The 22,088-nt window shown below is 47.3% G+C and overlaps 1 protein-coding gene across 11 annotated transcripts in view; it reads left to right on the top strand.

The window, feature by feature from the left end:
- Nucleotides 1–22,088, top strand: part of SRCIN1 (SRC kinase signaling inhibitor 1) — an 87,349-nt gene that overhangs the window by 14,103 nt on the left and 51,158 nt on the right. For 6 of the 11 annotated variants that reach the window (XM_072646235.1, XM_072646233.1, XM_072646232.1 and 3 more), the window contains exons 2-3: nucleotides 7,892–8,193; nucleotides 14,531–14,629. In XM_072646235.1, coding sequence (XP_072502336.1) covers nucleotides 7,892–8,193; nucleotides 14,531–14,629 — 401 coding nt within the window. Of the gene's footprint in view, nucleotides 1–6,575; nucleotides 6,654–7,891; nucleotides 8,194–14,530; nucleotides 14,630–16,822; nucleotides 16,920–22,088 lie in introns of those variants that run through there. The other 5 variants (XM_072646240.1, XM_072646241.1, XM_072646237.1 and 2 more) reach the window with 3 other exon arrangements.

Here is a 22,088-nt window from a genome sequence, read left to right as displayed (position 1 = left end):
TAGGAGAGGCAGGATTATTTTCCCTCTGAGGCAGAGTTAAGTGACAGTTAGTAAGTGTCTGAGGCTGAATTTGAACTCAGGTCCTCCTGACACCAAGAGTAGTGCTTTATCCACTGTGCTACTTACCTGCAGAGAGAGAGAGAGAGAGAGAGAGAGAGAGAGAGAGACAGAGAGACAGAGAGACAGAGAGAGACAGAGAGAGAGAGACAGAGAGAGACAGAGAGAGACAGAGACAGAGACAGAGACAGAGACAGAGACAGAGAGAGAGAGACAGAGAGAGAGGGAGAGAGACAGAGGGAGAGAGACAGAGAGAGAGAGACAGAGAGAGAGACAGAGAGAGACAGAGAGAGAGAGACAGAGAGAGAGGGACAGAGAGAGAGGGACAGAGACAGAGGGAGAGAGACAGAGAGAGAGACAGAGAGAGACAGAGAGAGAGAGACAGAGAGAGAGACAGAGAGAGAGACAGAGAGAGAGAGAGAGAGAGAGGATTCTTAACACAATAATAATAACTTGCTTTACACTAGTTAGTATAGAGTGACTCAAAGGTCTTACTGCAGTTTTAAGCTATTAAAGTTCAAATAGCATTATTTAAAGTGACTTTTTGAAAGGAGAATTTCTCCAAGAGTCTACAACTAGTGAGTGCCTAAGGCAGAATTGAAACGCTGATCTTCCGGATTTCAAGGCCAACACTCTATTGGAAACCTACTTGTTTCAAGTCATCTTTCTCTAAATCCTTCCTTCTCCTGAACCTCTACTGAGAGCCAGCAGTTTGTTGGGTGTTCCTGAGAGATTCACCTAGTTCCTAGCTTCTTTTTATTTGCCTGATCGGTAAAATGGTGCTAAGAACATTTGCACTCCCAACCTCACAGATTTGTACTGTGAGAAAAGTATTTTCCAAAGCACTTAGGGAGGTATTGAATGGGAGTATCCCATCCATTCCCCTGTTCCCTCACTCTGTCTCTCCCCTACTCCAGAGATGTCAGATATCTTGAGAACAGGTCCTGGGTCAGAAAGAGGGTGGGGACATTTTGGCTCAGTTAGGTTTAGTCATTCAGCAGAATGGATCCTCTCCTTCCCCTTCATTTTAGTGCCAGGAGATGGCCTTGCCTTCATTAGGACAGTGCTTTTTGTCTTCTAATCTCTCACTCCTCTCTCTGCCTGCCCTCCCATTCTCTCCCCCCAGGTTTTCAGAGGTTCTTGTTAGAAAGATAGGCAGCTCATCAGGGTGACAGCAGTGGGCATTAGCCATGTGGGGGGATATTACACAGGAATGTTTACAGAAAGGCAATTGCCTGGAAAATAACTTGGGTTGCTGTGGTGTGGCGGAAAAGATAGTATTGGGAAAAAAAACAAGCAAAAAACCAAAACATGTACACTCACAAGGACCCAGAAGGACAGACAGACTCGGGCATGGACACATACACAGAGAGACACCCAGATGCACAGACCTGTAGCCACAGGGACTCAAAGAAATAAATACAAACACATGAGCACACACATAATTACATGCAGATTTCCCTCATAGTTAAAATTTAAAAGAGTATAAAGGGGAGGTCAAGAGAATTCCTTGCCTTGAGATGTTACCAGTTAGACAATACTTGGCCAATGACTTTCATGTATACTCTTTCACTGGACCTTTCTGGAGACCTATGTTCTAGTCTTACTTTATGCCGACTCCTTATACTCTTGGGTGTCATTTCCCCTCTTTAAGTCTCAGTTTCCTGCTCTATAAAATGAGGGGATGAACTCAAAGGTCTTCTCTAGCTAGAATGGTTAAAGCCACTTGATGAACTCTGCCCTCTGCCCATCCTCTAACCTAGAGACTCTCTGGTAGATGCCTTTTGCTAGAGAGGGCAGGCAGTAAGCAAAGGGCTTCCTAATGGAGCCATTACCCACAATTGGCCCTGGCAGCAGCCTCAGGGCTTCCCTGGGGCTGAGCCACAGGCTCCCATTGGATGGCTCTGGGACTTATTCCTCCTTCTGTGGATGCTGGAGGAGACTTGGGCAGAGCAAGGAAGCTAGGGTTCAAGAGTATTGAGCTGGGGAGATGATCCTTTCTTTCCCCATCCAGCTCCTCTTGGGTTTCTGTCTGTTTGGGGCTTTCTGTTCCCCTCGTATCAGCCCCCTCCTCCAGCTCTTTCCCTGAGCACCTCTCTGAAGGCACACCCAGCTGTTGATTTGGGCAAATAGGTGAACTGACATGCTTAGCACACAGGTGGTGCACACCCAGGTCTTGTGCCCCTTTCCCCAGGCACAGTCTCTTCCCCATTCCTACCAAGGGGTTCTGGCAAAGGTCACTTTGGGGGCTGGATAAGTAGGGAGAAAGAAATCTGTTCTCTCTTGATTCTTTTCTATGCTATTTCCTCTCCCTCCCTCTATTTGCTTCTCCCCCTTTCACTATTTATTTCCTTTAATAAAATCTTGTTGATTGACTTATTTCTTGTTTCCTCTTTCCTTTCTTACTTCCCTGGCTTCTCTCTTCTCTGGCTTTCTTCTCTCTCTTTTCTTTCATCCCTTCTCATCTCTTTCCCTCTTCTTTCTTCTCTTCCTCATTTCCTCCTCTTCCACCTTTCTCCTCTTTTCTTCTTTTCTTTCTCTTCTTACCCTTCCTTCTCTTCCGCTTTTCTTTTTCCTTCTCTTCTCTCTCTCCTTCCTCTTTTCTCTCTCTTCTATCCCTTTCTTCTCTTTTCCCCTCTCCTTTTCTGTTTCTTTTCTTCTCTCTCCCCTCCTTTTTCATCTCTCCATCTCCTTTCCCCTCTTTCCCTCCTTTTCCTCTCACTCCCCTCTCTCTTCCCTCTATCCAACATCTTGGATGATCCATTTTGGAACATCATTGTGTGACAGTCAGAAAAGGGAGCAGATTGTGAAATCTAGGGTAAAGACAAGGTATAGTCTGATACTAGATCTTTTAATTAAAAATTTGTGATTTTAATTTTAATCATGAGTTTATAATTACCTTATGTTAAACAATACAGTAAGTGATAAAAATAAGTCAAATCCATAAATATAGATTTAATTTTGTTTTTTACAAAAACTGTTTGAGTCCTGTCCTAGGCCTTCATTCTTAGCTATGCCACTTGGGGAAGGGGGAGCCATTTCTCCTTTGTTCTTCTCATCCCCAGGAATTCCTATCACGGCTCCCCCCCCCATAACTCAACAGCAGAGCTAGAGGGTGGGCCTCAGCAGTACCAAGAGCCTTCATTGCAGAATTCCACCCCCCAACATGCACATTGAAGGCCTCTCCCCAAAGAACCCAGCACCAGTGACTCAGAAATAACAGGTGTTGATTTGCATATTGCTTTGCATACAATTTATATGTTATTCATTGACAGAGAGCAGAGAAATTCTCCCAGCCCCACCCTCTAGCTCTGGCCCCTTCCCTTCAAAGCACCCCTCCAGTTTCTATCCTCAAAGACGGGGTTCACACCTCTTCCAGCCTTGGTTCATCTTTTGGTATAGTCTGTCCAGACCTTGGGTCACAATGGGCAGTCCCAGACTAGGAAGATCTGAGGTTGGCTTCCCGCTCCATTGCTCTCAGCTACAACCCCATCACCACTCCCTTTTGCTTTTCTCTCCACTTTCCACCCCCAGTGTAACAGGAAACATTGATTTGGTGTCTTAGGGGCTGCGGCCTCACTCAAGTTGCCTGATAGATTGGAATCGATTTCTCTGGTCATTTGCTGGAGCTACTCAGCTAGAAGAGGGAGGAGGAAGGACCACACAGTCCTCCCTGTGGTGGAGGAAAGTGAAAAGGGGAGGGGAGAGAGATGCAGCAGAAGGTGGAATGTTACCTTTGACTTCTCTCTGGGCCTGGCATCACAGTGGGTGCTCTCCTTCTCCCCAAGTGTACCAACTTCCCAAGTATCTCTTTCCAGTCTGAAGGGATGAGGGAAACTGGGGGGGAAGGGGAGGAGGACAGGGCCCTTCAGTATTTACTGTCCCAACCCTCCTGAGTTTTGGAAGAAACGCCCCATCCCTTCCTGGTCTAAGGATGTAATGAACTAGACATCCTGCCCAAGGCTAATCTGGCACTCCCAAAGGATGTCAAGGGCACAGCTGGTCTCCTCCGACCCCAAGGGCAAATGTTCGAGTCTTCTCCCTCAGATTCTTAGCGCCTTGGTACAGTGACTCTAGGGGAGGGGGACTGTCTCTCCTCTTTTCCTCTCGCCCCTCCCCCCCCTTCCTCACAAGGTCCATCGGGATCTGAGTCAAAAGAGACTGGATGTATTCTACTTCCAGGGGCCTAGAGAACATCAATCCAGCCATACCCGTCCTCTGCCCCAGTCCCGGTCCTTCACTCTTCCAGGTGTTGGGGGGAGGGAGATGGGCTCGGGCCGACATGGAAGTGGTTAATTTCACTTTGGGCGGGGATTCTGCCGGAGGATCGGTACCCTGACCCCTTACTCTGGCAAGAGGGAGCGTAGGGCGGGGGCACCTTTCCGGGTGGAGGCACCCTTCTAAGCACCTCCGCAGCCGCCGCCAAGGCTCTCCCAGCTCTCTCCAGCTGCCGCCACGCACCCTATGCCCCCTCCCCAGCCCGCGGCCGGAGATTTATGGGACTGCAGTCATAAAGTGGGGCTGTGAGATCCGTGGGACTGGCTTGCGGCCGCGGCTCACGCAGCCCCCCAGCCCACCCCGCCTCCATTCTCTCCGGCAGACCCTCGGACCCGGCTTGGTCTGGATGGGCTGGGGGAAAGCTCCGGTCCTTTCCCCAGCCCCGGCCTCGCCAGAGGGCTTGAGGCAGGTCAGACCCGCGCGCTAGCCTCGGGGGAAGGGTCGGGAGAGAGGAGGGCAAGACCAGGCTCCCGGGACCTCTAAGCTCTGCAGCCCCTCACCTGCTTACACCCCTACTCTGCCGATCCAGGCCTGGTAAGCGGCTGCCTCAAAGATCCCCCATCCATTTGTCCCCATGGCCCTGGGAAAGCGCGGAAAAGGAATGGTGCAGCCTAGGGAAAGGGAGCCGAGAGTTGCCCAGGAGCCCAGGGATGGGGATGGGGAAGGGGGAAGAGAGAGTGCGACAGGGGAAAAGTTAGAGGAGGAGCGACGTCCCCTCCTCTCCGCCACTGTGCTCCCCACTACTGGAGGTGTGTCTCTTTTCTCTTTTTTTTTTCTCTTCTAGATTTAGAGCTATAATCCTAAGGAAGGGGACAGAAGTCAGCTTGAGGAAAAGGGAGAGGAGAGAAGTAGTAGAAAAGCTTTAGCCATTTTAGGATTCAGGTCATTTCCCTCAGTCCCTTTTCACCATGACTCTTCACTCTCTTTCCACTACACTCCTCCAGCCACTGAGGGTGGGGGTGAGGGGAGATTGAGTGGAGCCTCTTATTAGGGTCCGGGAGGTATCCCAGGTACTGGTCAGGGAAGCACCTGCCTTTGTGTCCAGCTAAGGCCATTTAGCTCTCAGGGAAGCCTAGAAGGAGGGGGACTTACCCACACTGCCTCAGAGATGGAGGGTGGAGGTCAGATCAGAATGGGGATGGAGGAATTCTGACCAAGGTTCCCCCCCTACCATAAGCTTTCAACTCTCTTCTCCACCTCCTCACTCTACCCTTCTCGTGCCCCTCTTCTCTATGCAGAATAATTTAAAAAAAAAATAGCTGGGTATGAAGAAAAAATCCCTGGACTGATACTCCAGACTCTGCTACTTACATATGCATCACTTTCCCTCTCTGGGCCTCAGTTTCCTCATCTATAAAATGGAAGAATTAGACTAGATCATCTCTAAGGATGCTGCCAGCTTTAAATCCCATTAAAAATGCAATGATCTAAATGAACTGACCCTGGGCTAACAATAAGTATAGATTTAATCTGAGCATTGCTAGATTTTCTCTCTAAAAATCTCTTATTCTTTGTGGGTCAGACAGAAGCCTGGACTGGGCTAGGGCTAATGAATGGTGGTTAAGTGGAGGAGGAAGTAAAGGATGGAGAGAATCTGGCTGGGGCTGACTGGCACCAAGCAGTCGTTAAGGCTTCTAAAAGCGATCGGGATCTCTCTCCCTCTCCCTCTCCTTTTCCTCTCTCTTTTCCCTTCCTTCTTTCTCTCCCTCCCTCTCTCTCTCTCTCCTCTGCTCCCCCATTCCAAGGAATTCAGCAAGTAAGTCTTCCAGGCAGATTTTCCCATTTACTATGTGAGAGAGTGAGAGAGCTCAATGAAGGGATATGAGGCTGTGTTCATTTAGCCTCTTCAAAGGTGTTGTAAATTCTCTGGAAGTGGAGGCTAGGTCCTGTGATTCTGGTTTGTTCCTTATAGTACTCAGCATATAGGATCATATCATTTAAGATTAGAAAAGACCTTAGAGACTATTTTACAGATAGGGAAACTGAGGTTCAGAGACATGACTTGCCTAGATCATGTAAATAATAAGTAGATGAGCCAGAATTTGATCCAAGGATCTGATTCCAAATATGGTGTTCTTCCCATCATATCACTATCACACACAGACAGTACTCAATAAATACTTGTTGATGGATAGATTAGAGACAAGCTAATCTGGTTTTGTTGTGTTTGGAGGGTGAGATGGAGTGGGGCTGAGCCATGATGGGTGTGTGATTATATATAATTAGGGATCCATGTAAGACTGTAAGTAGAAGCTTGTTGTGAGAAGGGAAGGCAGAATTGGGGAAGGTGCAACCTCTGGCTGGGTGTTTAGTGGCAGGTGAGTGCTAATTGGCACCTGAGAGGCTTACAAAGGGCACTAAAGCACCAGATGGTATGGTAAGAGAAATGGCTTCTGCTAGACAGCAGAGGTGGGGAACAGGGAGCTGGGCTGCAGGGGAATGACTAAAATGAGGAGAGCCAGGGGGAGTTTAATGTCAAAGTGTGTATTTGGTAAAGAGGGGTGGTGGTATGGTGGTGATGGTAGTGGTGTGTGTGTGTGTGTGTGTGTGTGTGTGTGTGTGTGTGTGTGTAAGATAGCCAACCCAACCCTCGGCCTGTTCTTTTCCTTTTTGTGTGCTTTCTCCATGTTTTGTCTTTTCCTGTAAGTCCCTATCCTTTACCCCAAAGCTGGACCAACTTTGGAGGATGGAATGGGATAGTATAAATCAAGTGGGGGCCCCTGAGTCTTGAACTGTTCTGTCTGCTTTCTCCTTTCTCTTGCTGTCCTCTCTGTCACCAGCCTCTCTCCTGTTTGTCCTTCTGTTTGTCTCTCTCCTGGGAGGGGGATGGGGTGAAGATGGGGAGGGGGACTCCACAACCCCTGTTCCTTTCCTCAGAGTCACTCCAAGTACTCTGAACTCTCAGGAATCTTGATCTCTTGTTGGACCTGGCTGGTGAACTTTCCACAGTGTCCTTACCCAATCTCTAATGATCAGGGTAGTTATATCCCACATGTGGTGGATTATGAAGGAGAAAGAGCAGCGAGAAGGTTCAGCCCTGTCCCTAGAGAGAAGATGCTTGAAGAAAGAATGGACAGGTTCCTTTTTTCACCTTTCAGAAGAGTTATTTTCAAATAGATCCCTTTCTGCACTCAGCCCCCCCTACTCCCCAAGAAAATGGTATGGCAGAAAAAAAACTCTGTCTCTGGAGTCAAAAGAGCTGGGTTCAAATCCTGCCTGTGATGCTTACTACCCATGTGACCTTGGGCAAGTCACTTATTCCCCCTTCACCTCAGCTTTCTCATCCATAAGCTAAGGGTCCCTTTCACCTCTAGATCTCTGATCATATTGTCCCAAGAAACAGACAAGACCAGGTGGAGGGAAGTGAGGAGTAATTGAAGAAATCCAGCCATATTGTTAGGATTCCACTCACATTCAACATCACCTCTCATTTTTATTTCCAAACAAGACTCCTTCTTTCCCTTCCCCTAGCCAGTAGAGATGGGGAGTGTTGAGTGGGCCACTTTTGACCCTGCCTGTGCCCTCCTCTTTCTTCCCTCCTCCCCACCCCATGCAGATCCTGAGCGGAGCAGCCCCCCGATGCTGTCTGCAGATGACGCGGAGTACCCAAGAGAGTACCGGACCCTTGGGGGTGGGGGCAGTGGGGGGGGCGGGGGCCGGCGCTTCTCCAATGTGGGGCTCGTGCACACTTCTGAAAGGAGGCACACGGTGATTGCAGCCCAGAGTCTGGAGGCACTCAGTGGGTTGCAGAAGGCAGATGCAGAGCGCAAGCGAGATGCCTTCATGGACCATCTGAAGAGCAAGTACCCCCAGCATGCCCTTGCCCTCCGAGGCCAGCAGGACCGACTCCGGGAACAGGTGAGAGGCTGTGGTAGGCATGGCATGCTCAGAAGGGGACAAATCCTCTTGTTAATCTCTGAGCTCCCGGGGTTTTATCCTAAGGGTTCCTAAGGGCCACCAATCCTCCAAACTTGAGGGTCTTCCAGAGCTGAACTTTGAGGACTAAACAACACCAGGAGGCAGTTTGGCAGGTGACACTGGAATTACCTCCCAAAGTTCAGTTTTGCTGGTCCTTTAGGTGCCTGGGAGAAAACTTAATCCTGTTTGCCTTTCCCAGGAGAGAAAGAAAATAGAAGCCTTGACTTTGAAGCCTGGCATTTATCAGGGCTGTCTTGAAAAAGAATTCTGTCCCATGTATATTTTACTTGGTAACTATTTGGGGGTAACTATAAGTGAAAGGCTGGTTGGAGTAAACAAACCTTTTTAAGGATAGCGCCCTCCCTATCCCCTGTGCAGCCATGTGGTAGACAGGGTATTCGGGGCCTAAGGGCTCCAGCTATTGGATGGCTTGGTGTTCAAATTGGAAGAGTTTATGATTGGCCAGGTACCTGCTTTGGGCATGTTAACTTTGATCCTTTCAGGCTGAGTTGACCTTTTGGAGCTGGGCATGAAGACATGAAATGCTTTCATTGTCAGGGACAGGATTAGGGAGTCCAGAGGCTTCACTTTACCTCCCCCTTCTCCACCATCTCCCCACCATATGTCCTATGATTCTAGGCAAATATCTTTTTCTCTCCTCCTGTTCTTCAATTTTATGACTTGTGTGAGGAATTCTGGGCAGGAAGGGAAATGAACTCTCCAGTAGTAAACCTAACTGGATAGGCATACATCCAACGTGGCGGATCATGACTTGTTTCATGGTTCTTGAGAGTCGTTGGCATCTGATCTCTTTTGAATTACTCTACAGAGCCCACCAATCCTTGCTTAGCCCATCTTAGACACCTCCTTGTTTTCCTTTGTCTTCTTTGGGAAACAGATGTTGGTTTTCCAAAGGGGCTTTATTGGCATAAAGGGAAAATAACAATGAAAGAGCATAGGATTACTAAATTATAAAGCAGCAGACAAGCTAATGTGAGAAATGCCGGACTTCTGATTGGATGAGCTGAGTTGAAGTCTTGGTTCTGTGCATTACCTGTGTGACCTTGAACAACGTACCTCCCCTCTTTCTCTCTCAGTTTTCTTACCTATAAAATGGGGAATGAGCTGGTACCCTTACATTCCATGATTTTCCAAATATATCCTATTGGAGTAGGGAAATACTTTCCTGGCTCAATGACCCCTCCCTCCTATCTACCTGGATCTTATTTAACTTGGCTAGAGAAAATCCCCATCGCATCCTTCCCCTGACTGGAGCAATGCTCAACACCTGGTTTTTCCTCTCATCCAAAACTAGAGTCCTTTCTGGCTACTCCCAGTAAAATAGGCCTGTGGCCAGAGGTTCCAGTCCCATTGATGGACTCCATGGAGAAAACTTTTTGCACATTTCTTATATTCTTTTGTATGAAGTGGAAAAGTAGTCCGCAGCATATACAGTTCTTTCAAATGGTAAGGGAAGGGTCATTTCTTGGAAAATTCAGGAGGCTGGGGTCAGAGTTTGAAAGGGAAAAAGTATTCTATGGGGATACTTGGGGAAGTTTCTTTTATTTGCTAATCAGGCCCAGCCTCCTTGTAAGGAGGGAGAAAGGGCCTAGGAATAGGTCAATCTTGCCTATCTCCTTGTTGGTGTTGAAAGGGTTGTCCTTTAAACTGTCTCTGTATCTCCAGGTCATGTATTCATGAAAGAACATCTCTCCATCTTGCTAGCAGAAAGATTCTTTCATGAATCTGCCTTGTAGTGATAGCTTGGGAGATAGCCTGATATGCTGGTATACTAACTTTCCAGTCCCCGATCCCTTGGGTCTTCCTCTTTCCTGCTTTCCATCCCAGGAGGCCTTCTCCATTCCTTGGCATGGCATAATGAAAAGAGCAATGGATTTGGAGTTGAGAGTTAGGTTCAAATCCCGATTTTTTGACTTCTCAAAATTGTATGATGATGGGCAAACCTCTTAACCTCTCTGAGCCTGAGGTTCATCTTATTTTTCCTCCTCAATTTCATCTTTAAAATGCCGGGGGGGGGGGGGGGGAGGGCAGGATTGGAGTTGGTCTGTAAGATGCCATGCAACTCTTCATCACAAAATCACAGATTTAGGTCTGGAAGGAACATTACCCGTGGGATACTATAAGGTATATGGTAGTGGAAAGAAAGAATGCTGGACCTAACATTGCCACTTTTTAGCCTTCAGAATCTTGGTTTTCTCATCTGTAAAATGAGGAAATTGGAAAAGTTCACTAGTTCTTAACCTTTAAAGTTGTTTTTTTTTTTTTTTAATGAACCTTCCTGGTAGTTCCAGAAAAAATATTTTTAAATACACAAAATAAAATATATAGGATAAACAAGGAAACCAATTATATTAAAATAGAGTTATCGTAATTTTTTTAAAAAACAAATTCTTAGATCCCAAGGTTAAAAACCATGGCACTAAATGGTCTCTAAGGTACCTCTTCCAATTCCAACATTCTACACTCCCTTTTTGCCCAAATATAGGGCACATGGTTCCCCTATATCTAGTCTCTCTAAACCTAAGAGCAGTCATAATCAGCATTAATTATTGGGGCATAGTAATATGTTTTTAATATAATTAATTAACATACTGTTAGTATAGTAATTATTGGGCATAGCAATATGTTGGTAATATAAGTAATATTAATATATTGTTAATATATAAAGTATTGGGGGTATAGCAATATATTATTAATATAATTTATATATACACACACATAATACATATACATATAATATGTGTGTGTCTATATATATATGTATATAGACATATCCCTTTGTTTTGACAAGAGATCTCATTTTAAAGGATACTACCTATATCCTGTTGTTGTCTGTATTCAGAACAATACAACACATCAGTTTGACTCCAGGAGAGTTGCTGAGCTAGCTCAGAGACTGCTTTCCTGACATATGGTCTGGGAAGGGATGAGGAGTCCATCCACTAATAACCCTTTGCCTACCTCACCCCCATTAAGTATCCAGGCCTCTTTCAGTACTGCCAATGCTCCTGTGAGGAAGGACGTTCCCCACTTTCTGTCTGCACTTCTAATCTTGACTGGATCACAGGCAGATGAAAGATACCGGTGCGTCCCAGTCATCTCATGCTTTTACCAGATGCCATCATTGTGCTGGTCAATCTCTCAGCTCACCTGGTGGTGGGGCTTTAAGTTATGTTGGAAAAATATACAGGAAGGAGAAAGCAATGTCAAATTTCAGTGTCATTCACTCATGTGTTTATTTGCTCATCCATTCAGTCTTTCAAAAAGTATTTATTGAGCACCCAAATATATCAAGAGGCCATGACAAGGGGCAGTTTGGTGTCATGGATAGAGAGTCCTCAAAACTAGGGATACCTGGGTTCAGATCCTGCCTCTGACACATACTGGTGATGGGCTCTTGGGTTCACTTTGCTGCCGATCTAAACAACTCTCTAGGACTATAATTTCCAGAGAAGGTGCTGACCTACAGTGGTAGATGAAGTTTTCCCACCTGGAAGTTCCATATAGCAAGGAAGTTAAAAGTCCCTATCCTATGCTAATCAAAGTCCTGTACTAGGGACTGAGAGGATTACAAAGATGAATGAATGAGACCTGGTCTCTGCTCTGGTGGAGCTTAAGTCTACTTGGGGAGATAACCCATATGAAAGAACCAAGTAACCCACATTGAGTTGTATGTGATCAGATGCAGGATCAGGGGCAAGAAGAGCTGGCTGCAGATGTGCAAAGGAGAGAGATGTTCCTGAGAAGCTGGAATGGGATATTGGAGTATGGACTGCGCTGACTTAATGAATAGGTTTTTGAACAGAGGTTTAGGAATAATGTGATAGATTCCATCTTTTGGATGGGGAGAGATTGGATGCAGAGAGCCTCCTTAGGAGACTGAGGCAGGAGTCCAAGTGGGAGGTGTTGAGGGCCTGTACTAGGATGGTGGTCAGGAGGATGGAGAGCAGAAAGATGGAAGAGATATTCCAAAGGAAGAGTTGAACTTGGTGACACACTGGTCTGAGGGGTGAGATGGGGTAGTTTGGACAAGATTTGTAATTCCATTGGTATTCAGAACTCTTGGTAAAGAAAGGCCAATCCATGCAGACTGGCAACTACAATGCAATTTATAGTCAAAGAGTTGCCTGATGGATTAAGTGATTTCCCTGGGGTCACATGAAAGGGTGGTGTCAAGGCACTAGTTGAGCCTAGGTCTTCTCAAATCTATATCATGCTTCTTCCCAGCACTGGATCATGAAGAAAAAGAAAGAATTTAGTGTGTCTGAGATTTTGAGCCTGAGTGACTTGGGTGGAATCATCATTGGAAACAAGGAAATTTCAAAAAGGGGGAAGAAGACAATGATGGTTTCAGCTTGGAACATATTGAGTTTGAGGGGCCGGTACGATGGTTAATTCAGCTCACATGCAAGCTTACTGTGTTGGGCTTTGGAGGTACAAAGCCAAGAAAAAGCAGTCTCTGCCCTTGAAGAGTACATTCTGCTTGGGTATGCAATGTGTAAAACAATTAAGTATAAGCGAGAAGAGGGAGAGAGAAAATGGGAGGGGATCAGGAAGGCATTGCATGAGAGCTGGCACCTAAAAGAGCCTTAAAGGAAATTTTAAGGATTCTAGGAGGCTAAGGCAAAGGGGAAGTGCATTCCAGGTATGTATGTATGTGGAAGGAGGTGTGTGTGTTCAAAGTCCAGGGAGAGGGGGCAGTAGATAAAACACTTGGTTCAGGAAACCACAAGTTGGCTAGCTCAGCTGGAATGAAGTGCATGAAAAGCCATATGTAAGACATGGAAGGCTTATGCCAGACCAAAGAGTTTGCATTTTATCCCAGAAACAATAGAGAACCATTGATGACATTTGAGCAAGAGTGACATGGCCATACTTGAACATTAGGAAGATTATGTTGACAGCTATATGAAGGATGGATTAGAGGTGGGAGATGATGGAAGCAAGGATATCAATGGGAAGGCTATTTTAGTAGCCCAGGTGAGAGGTGGTAAGGATATGATTGAGGGTGATGGCTGTGAGAGTAGAGACAGGGATGTATGGGAGAGGTGGCATGGAAGTAGAATCCACAGGAATTGGCAACTGTTTGAACATAGGGGCAAGAGAGAGGAGAATCAATGCTGTCTTTGAGATTGTCAGCCTGTGTGACTGTAAAGATCACCATCCTCAACAGAAATCAGGAACTTTGGAGGAGAGATAGGCTTAGGGGGAAAATGCATTCCTTTTTGGACAGAGTAGGAGATAAGGACAGGTCATCCTGATGGAGCTGTCCAGCAGGTAGTGGATAATGCTTGACTGTTTCATGAGAGAGATGAGGGCTGGATATATTGAGTCACCTGCTTTAAGGCAATGATTCAATCCATGGGAGCTGATGAGATCATCAGAGAGAGGTGTAGAGGTGAGAAAGAAGGTGTAGGGAGAGAAAAGAAGAGGATTCAGGACAGAACCTTGGGGGACATGAATGCTTCGGAGGCAGGAGATGGATGATAATTCAGCAAATAAAACTGGAAAGGAACAACCAGACAGGTTGGAGTAGAGTGGGGAAAGCAATGTCACAATTGCTGAAGGAGGAGAGTGTATCCAGGGGAGGGGGTGGTTAATAGTGTCAAAAGCTGCTGAAATGCCAGGAAGGATGACTGCAAAAAGACCGTCAGATTTAGCAGGCAAAAGATCATTGGTAACCTTGGAGAAAGAAGAGCTGTTGCTTGGAGAATAGAGCATTTGGGTCAGAAGCCAGATTGCAAGATGTCTAACTAGAGATGTCCTGAAGGCTTATTGAACTTGACCCTGGGAAAGAGGTCAAGACTAGAGATATAATTTGAAAGTCATCAGCATAGATATGAAAATTGAAGGGATGAAATAGAATCAACTAAAAGGGAAAAGAAAGAGGTGCAGTAGGCAATGTCAGATGCTGAAGAGAGGTCAAGCAGGATGGAGGCTAGGGAAAGACCTTGAGGATGTCATCAGTGACCTGACTATCAGAGAATAGTTGAAGGGAGTTAAAGGAGGGGATGATTGATGAGGAAATGAGCCCCCACTTTAAGATACTTGTAGATAAGGGCGAATGTTTTAGAATTGAATAGTAATCAGATGAACTTTTAGATATGTCTGCCAAGGGCTCTGGTCAAGGCTGCGCCTTCCTTGTCCTTGATTTCCAGCCTCCAATTCCTTGGGCCTCCCCCCCCCTTCTTGCCCTCCATTCCAGAAGCCCTCCCCCCACTCCCCCTAACGGGGTGTCCCCCCTTCACACACACAGGTTGGCGGCTGGACAGTGGACCACGTGTGTCTCCTCAGTTCCCTCTGCTCCCACCTTCATGGCGACTCTGCCCCCACTGTGGCTGGCCAGCCTGCCCAGGTGAGTTCACCTCCATTCCAACCCCATAGACCTGGGCAGGCAGGGAAAGGGAGCCAGGGTAGAAAGGGCAGGGGTGGGGCACACACCTGTACAAATGTTGAGGGGTGGGGGAGGAAAGGGAATGTTCCCAGCTACTCACCAAGTAGGCATCCTTCATACGTGGGTATCAGAAGGACTTTTTGTTTTTAGGGGGATGGTCATCTGATACTGTATTAAGAGTAAACTTTTTTTTTTTATTGTACTTTTCCTTCCCAATCTTTGATACCTCCCCTAGCTGGCACATTTTTCTTTCTCTACATTTGCCCCCCCCAAGTCATATTGGTAATCTCTTTTATCCAGAGCATGTTTGTCCGTTTCCCTTAGTATCCATAGTATCAAGAACAGTCTGATGGCTCACTTCTATCCCTCCTGTTGCAATATAGGGTTACCTCTTAAAGCTTTACAACAACAAAGATTTTAGTATTTTGCCACTTGTTCAAATCCCATTTCCTCTTCCTCATTAGACCCTTTCACAAAATGGATCTCATCTTAGGTGGAGATGTCTGAGGCTGTAGAGGGGATGGGGATGAGGAAAGAAGGCTAGGGAGTCTGGCATTGAGGAGATAGGCTTCTGGCCTCATTGGTTCTGGGACTCTATCCCTAAGGAGAGAGAGAGAGAGCAGCATCCCTTAGCCCCACAACCCTAGCCACCTTAGAGATTACTTAGGGTACCCTGACAGTGAGGGTCAGGATGACAGTATGTGTGAGAGAGAGCTTAGAGATCTCTCATGTGAAGTTTCTTCCTATCCTGTCCTCCCAGATTCCACCCTGAAGCATCCTTCCCCACTAAAGATAAAGTAGGAAGATGCTTGGGCTTTGTGAGACAGGACGTAGTAGTTTTGTCTTTAATTCATTAGGCTCTTTTTTGTTATTTTTTTGTATTGTTTTTGTATTTGTATATACAAAAATAGAAACATTTGTATCAAGTAATGTTACTTTGATCTGCATTAGTGAGGAAGCCAGGCAAAGAGAGAGGCTACAAATTTATCTTTGTCCCCCACCAAAACTTTGTATGTGACTTGAATATTTGGAATTGGTACCATAGTTTTCCATGCAAAGATAGTTTGACTTAACTGAGTGAAAAAGAGGATTCGATAATGCTGTGGAGTGGGTGGATGCATTAGGGGAAGGAATTGGACCAGCTGACCCCTGAGGTCTCCCCCAGTTGTGAGGTTCGCAGTTTGGAATCTTAAATCATACAGTGATTCCCAAGGAGTGGAAGGCAGCTGGGAGCACCCTGCAGAAGTCTGCTCTAGGGTTGTTACTTTGCTATAGAAAAGGCAGGGAGTAGAGTATTTGGTATTCAGTGTTCAGACCTCTCTTAACCTGTGCAGTCCTTTCCTCCCCTGCTAGTTTCTGCCATTCTACGGTTCAGGTCCAGAGGTTCAACAACTAACCCAGAGTCACACAGCAAGTTGGAGCAGATGGGAATTGGGACCTAGGCGTCTCCTCAGGCCTAGAAGTTGGAACTGTTTATGAAAGCACAAAGAGCAGCAGGACTCTACCTAGACTTGGGGGTGGAGAGGAGCCCCCATCCACTTACTGGATGATGGGGGGCATCTTATAAGAAACGAGGATCTTTCCGATTTCTCCCAAAGCTTGTGTGTGTGTGTGTGTGTGTGTGTGTGTGTGTGTGTGTGTGTGTGTGTGTGTGTGTGTGTGTGTGTATTGGGGGAAGGGAGAGCAGGGGTGTCAGAGGAAGCGAAGCCAGAAGGTGGCCCGAGAGTCCTTCCCCCGTGGCCCTTGGGCTTTCTAACCTCCCTCCCTCCTGCTGCAACCCGAGTCCCAGGTGTCGGGCCGGTGGGGCGGCGGCGGGCGGCGGGCTGCGAGATCGGGTGTCCAAGCTGGAAGCAGCGGCTGTGGCGGTGGTGGCAGCAGCAGCCTTAGCAGCCTTAGCAGCAGCAGCGGCCGCCGGGGCTGAGGCGATTGCGGGGGCCGCGCGGGCGGGGCCGCGCCCGGGGGCGGGGAGGAGGAGGCGCGGAGGCAGGGGAGAAGTGCGCGGTGGCGCGCTGCACCGAGCCAGGTGGAGTCGCGGTTACCGGGGCGACCAGGGCCCGGGCCGGCTCGGCGGCGGCGGCTCGTCTCGCATTGCAGCAAAGGGCAGCGACGGCTGCGGAGGCGGCCGGGGGCGGGGAGAGCCCGGGTGGGTGGGAGCCCAGGAGCCAGGGGGGACCAGCCTCCCTACCCAGACCCTCTCGATTGCGCCCCTGGGGCCAGGCCCGGGCCCGAGCGGACACACCTGTGGCCGCAGGTAAGCTGGAGAGGGAGGTGCGGCCGCGGGGCGCACGGGAGGGGGGCCCCTGAGAGGAGTGTGGGGAGCTGGCGCTGTCTGCCGCGGGGCCGCATCCCCGCCCCCTTCTACCCCCTCCCCCAGGATGCAGCTCCCGAGGGCGCGGCGGCCCCTCCCCCCAACTTCGAGGAGTCATGACCTTCCCCAGGCTAAGTCGGGCACCCATCTTTCTCTCGAGCGGGGTACCTGGGGCGCCCCGTCGGTCTCTTGGGGAAGGAGGCCTCCTTCGGAGCCCATGTGTGTTTGCACACCTGAGGGTGTGTGTTTGTGTGCCTGTGTGTGTGTGTGAGGTGGGATGGAGGTAGGAGTTTGCATGTGCCTTTGTGTGTTGTATATGTATGTATGTATGTATTTATGTACATCTTTGTATGTACTTGTCTGTGTTAGAGTTTACATGTGGCCCCCTTTACCTATACTTGCCAATCCTTGAGTTTATATGCAGGTGGTGTGTGCCCTTGTGTTTTTGAGGATGAGAGGGTGAACCTCCCCCAGGGAATGAAGGTTTAATTTAGAAGGCCAGTCAATCCATTGCCCTTCCCCTGAGATTCCCTATCTATGTGTCATCAGGTAAGGAGGGTGTAATAACACCTTCTTCCACATGGACCCTAAGTCCCTGTGAGGTTCAGAGGGGGCCCTTCTCCTGATTATTCCCCAGACTACCAGACAATCCTTCTCTAATCCTTTTGACACATTTGATCCATCATTCATCTCAGCTTTCCAATGGAGAGGTCTCTGAGTAAAGGTCTCTTCCTCATGCCTAGCAAAGCTGAGAAACAGTGAGTCACTTTACCATAGGGTGCCACCAGCTTAGGCAGAGATGTGAGGAGGGGTATCTTCAGCTAACAAGGAAAGGAGGGGTTAACTCCTTAACCCCCAGAGAGATATTTCTTGGCTTAGCTACATTGGCTGAGAGATAAGGAATGGCTCCCTGTCCAAGTTTTGCTCCTGGGAGAAGCTGTCAAACATTGTCCTCATCCCTGGCTGGAAATTCTGCCCCTTGTTCTATCACCCCAGGCACTCCATAAGCAGCTGTCATTGTGGCACGGGTTTGGCATCCATCTTGTCCTTCCAGGGCACACTGCCAGTTTGGTCTCTGTTCCTGGGAGGCCCTGCCCTGTGGGCAACTTCATTGGACAGGAGATATTTATTTCTCCCCCACTGTCCACCACCCCTCCCCTTCACTGAAGGAGGTGGGATGGTAGATTCTGACACCTCTATGAGTGTAGGGGAGGAAGGCAAGCCCTTGGGTATTGATTATCAATTTAGATTGGGAGCCACATCTCCTGGGAAGCTTTCTCAATGGCCATTCAGTTTCCTGTTGATTTAATGGATTTCATGAATACTTTGATGATTTCATGAATACTCTGGGGGAAGAAGCCTCATAGAGTTGAATTTGATTGGAAGTGTTGGTGAAAGGGATGCCCAAGATTCCTCAACCTGTGCCTCCTTTGACATGCTGGCTCCTTTTTGACTCATTTAGTATGCAGCAGGAATAACTTGGGTTAGAAAATAAGAAGTTGCACTTGTGTTGAGGGGTATTGGATCCTTGATTGGATAGTGCAGCTAGGGAGTCTTTCCTCTCATCAATCTTTGAAGAATGAATTTGTTTTCTCTTCCCTCCCTCCATTCCCTGCAACGCATACAGTCATACTGGATCAAGTTAATTATTCAACAACTTATTTCATACTTAGTACCTATATAAGGGATGGAGAGCCAGAGTGGGGAAAGGTGCCATGCCAGATGAAATGGGAGAGGGAGAGACAGAGACAGACAGACAGACTGAAATCCACCTAAGAGTGCTGAGGAGGTAGGAGGGAAAGGACCCAGGAATTTGTACCCCAGCCTCCTACTTAGCTCTTGGTCTCCTAGGTTTAGACACCACTTTTCTTCCATCTTTAGCCCAGTATTTGATCACTGACAATCTCTCCTCTGGCACCAAATACTCTGTGCTAGACTGAAGAATTCACAAATAAATATAGCTAGCATTTTAAGACTTGCAGAGTGCTTTACATGTATTTTCTCATTTGGTCCCCACAACAACCCTGGAAAGTAGGTACTATTTTTATATCCCCATTCTACAGATCTAAGTGAGGCTAGGAGAGGCAATGTGATTTGCCCAGGGTCACACAGCTAGGAAGTGTCAAGGACTTGAACTCGGGACTTCTTGGCTCCAAGTCTAATACTCTCTCCATTGTGTCACCTAGTCATCTATATGGTGACATGTTCTGCCTCTCTGATGTTGATTGGATAGTGAGAAAACTCACAGCCATGTTCTGGGAGAATCAGTGGAATGAACTGAAGATACTTAGCCTAAAAAGAGACAATCTAGAAGGGACATGATTATCTTTACAAGTGTTATCTTGTGGATTTTGTTGTTCAGTTGTTTCAGTTGTGTCCGACTCTAAGCCATTTGGGGTTTTCTTGGCAGAGATACTGGAGTAGTTTGCCATTTTCTTCTCTAGTCCATTTTGCAGAGGAGGAAACTGAGGCAAGCAGAAGTGACTTGCCCAGGATCACACAGCTAATAAATGTCTGAGGCCAGATTTGAACTCAGAAAGATGAGTCTTCCTAACTTCAGGCTTAGTATTCTATCCACTTTGTCACCTAGCTGCCCTATCTTGTAGAAAGGGGATTATTACATTAAAGAGGGAAACAGTGGGTGGAAATTTCAGGTAGACAGATTTCAGTTTTATATGAAAACAAACTTTCCCAACAATGAGAATTATCCAAATGTGGAATGAGTTGTCTCAGAAGGTAGTGAATTCCTAGCTGTGTGACCTTGGGCAAATCAATTAACCCAGATAGCCTCTAAAAACAAAACAAAACAAAAAATAAGGTAGTGAGTTCTCCATCCTTGGAAGTCTTCAATAAGGGCTAGCCCCATGTTGAGGATACTGGAGGAGAGAGTCCTTCTCTGTTAGGATTTGGACTAGATCTCAGTGCTAAGTCCTGGGGAAATACTGAGGCAGTTGACTGTTGGTGACTTTTCAGAAAGGGTTGAGAATTTCTCTAGAGTCTTTGTGGAAAGTTGGCTCCGATTTCTCTAGCTTGGATGCTAGGTGGGGAGGAGAGTTGACTGCCAGGGCTTGGGGAGTTGGGGAGGGAGATTGGCTCCTGAGTGGCCATCTCTGTGGTGGAGAAAGAGAGTCAGAGTGGTGAAAGCTTCCTGGGTTCACTAAATCTCATCTTCTCTGCAACTGGCCAGATCCCATTCTGGCACCCAGTGAATGCTGTGCTTCTCCCTGGACTGACAGGGGAGCTGTGACCACATTGTATGAGATGACAATGTTTCTACTTGGGGACTAGCACTACATAGCTAAGAGGCAAACCAGGTACCTCAATTTTGATGAGAGAGTTTCTTCTGTCTGTTAATTTAACCTCTCCACCTTAAATAGGGGTGGGGAGGGAAACTGATCTCAGATGGTCAGTTAAAAACTATTAGAAAGGGTAAGGAACTACCAATATCTCAGAAGTAGGGCACGTTAGTGGAAAGAGTGTTGGACTTGGAGTTAGGAAGACTTGGGTTTGAATTTCTGACACTAGCTGAGCCTATTTCCCCATCTGTAAAATGGGTCTGATAATACCTATAGCACCCACCTCCTAGGGCCCAAATGAGGGAATAGAAGTGAGACACTTTGCCAGTCTATAGAAATGTCTTCTGTTGTTCTGTTAGTATTATGGCAGTGAGGTTCAATGGAATGTGCACCAGGAGACCTGGGTTCAAATTTCACCTTCACTACTCACTAGCTGTGAGACTTTGGCCAAGTTATTTAATCCTCATCTCTCCAAAGGGAGAATAAGGTTGGCTAGTCCTGTTTATCTCACAGGAGTTGTTAGGATCAAGTAAGGAAGTGAACATGAAAGGATTTTCACTGTCAAAGTCCACTTTGCAAAGGTGAGGGTTTATGGTGGCATCCAACCTAGTGCCCCCCTTAGGAAGTGCTCAGTAAATAGTTGACTGAATGTTCTTCTGTCTTTGATGAAGAGGGGAACTGGGCTTGACTGGATGGTTGGCAGAGATGGGGAGACATGAGGTACCCCAGGTGAAAGAGGGGAAAGAATAGTGACTCAGGGGGGGAACCAGAGGGAAATGGTGCACAGATTTAGCTCCTTGGCTTGGCTGGTCAGGGGAAAGATATTGGAATACTCTGACTTTAGTGGCTCAATCTTCCCTTCCCCACCACCTCCCTGCCTGGTTTCTTACCTGTCCACCTTATTTCTGTCAGGTCATAAATATGATAGCCAGAGGGACCTTGACATAGGTGAGAGTGATGAAAAGGCATTTCCTTCTGTGATCATGTATGTCTGTGTACATTATTTGTGTTTTGGGGACTGAATGTGGGTATGTACAAGGGTGTCTATGTCTGGGAATGGCTGAGAGGGGCTGTGGAGTCTCTGCATGTATCTATGTGTAGTCATTTGAATGTCAATGCCTCTGTGTGTAAGGAGAAATAGGGAGAGACAGAGACAGAAAGAGGGAGAGAAGGAGAGAGGAGGGAGAGACAGACAAAGAAAGAGCAGAGAGAGAGAGAGACTGAGAGAGACAGAAAGACAAAGAGAGACAGGAAGAGGGAGAGAAGGGGGAGACAAAGAAAGAACAGAGAATAAGAGGAGAAACATAGACAGAGAGAGGAGAGCCAGAAAGAGGAAGAAAGAGAGGAGACAGAGACAGAGAAAACAAGGAGAAAGACAGAGAGAGGGAGAGAAGGGAAAGACAGAGAAAGAGAGCAGAGAGACAGAGAGAAAAAAAAGAGGAGGCAGAGAGAGAGAAAGAGGAGAAAGAGACAGAAAGAGAAAAGAGGGAGCGACAGAGAGAGAGGAGAGACAGAGAGAAGGGAGAGACAGACCGAGACAGAGAAAGAGAGAACAAACACAAAAGTGTATCCAAGGGAAGGTGAACCAGACTGTATGTCCATATGGTTCTGGTGTAGGGGCTGTGTCAGTCTCTTGGTGCGTGCCAGGCTGTGAATGTGCCCGGGTGAGGTCTGGCTGTGTTGAGAGAGAGAAGCTGGGCCTCCTCTGTAGAGACTCCCATCATCACTCACTTCACAGACATAACTCCCATTGCAGTTACCCTGGTGCCCTCTGCTGCCCCTCCCCACTCTGTACCACAGGCAGCAGGGTCAGAGC

Source organism: Notamacropus eugenii, chromosome 2 (genome assembly GCF_028372415.1).
Source record: "Notamacropus eugenii isolate mMacEug1 chromosome 2, mMacEug1.pri_v2, whole genome shotgun sequence".
Taxonomy (NCBI): domain Eukaryota; kingdom Metazoa; phylum Chordata; class Mammalia; order Diprotodontia; family Macropodidae; genus Notamacropus; species Notamacropus eugenii.
Note: the sequence above shows the minus strand (reverse complement) of the source record. Positions and strands in the feature narration are given on the sequence as shown.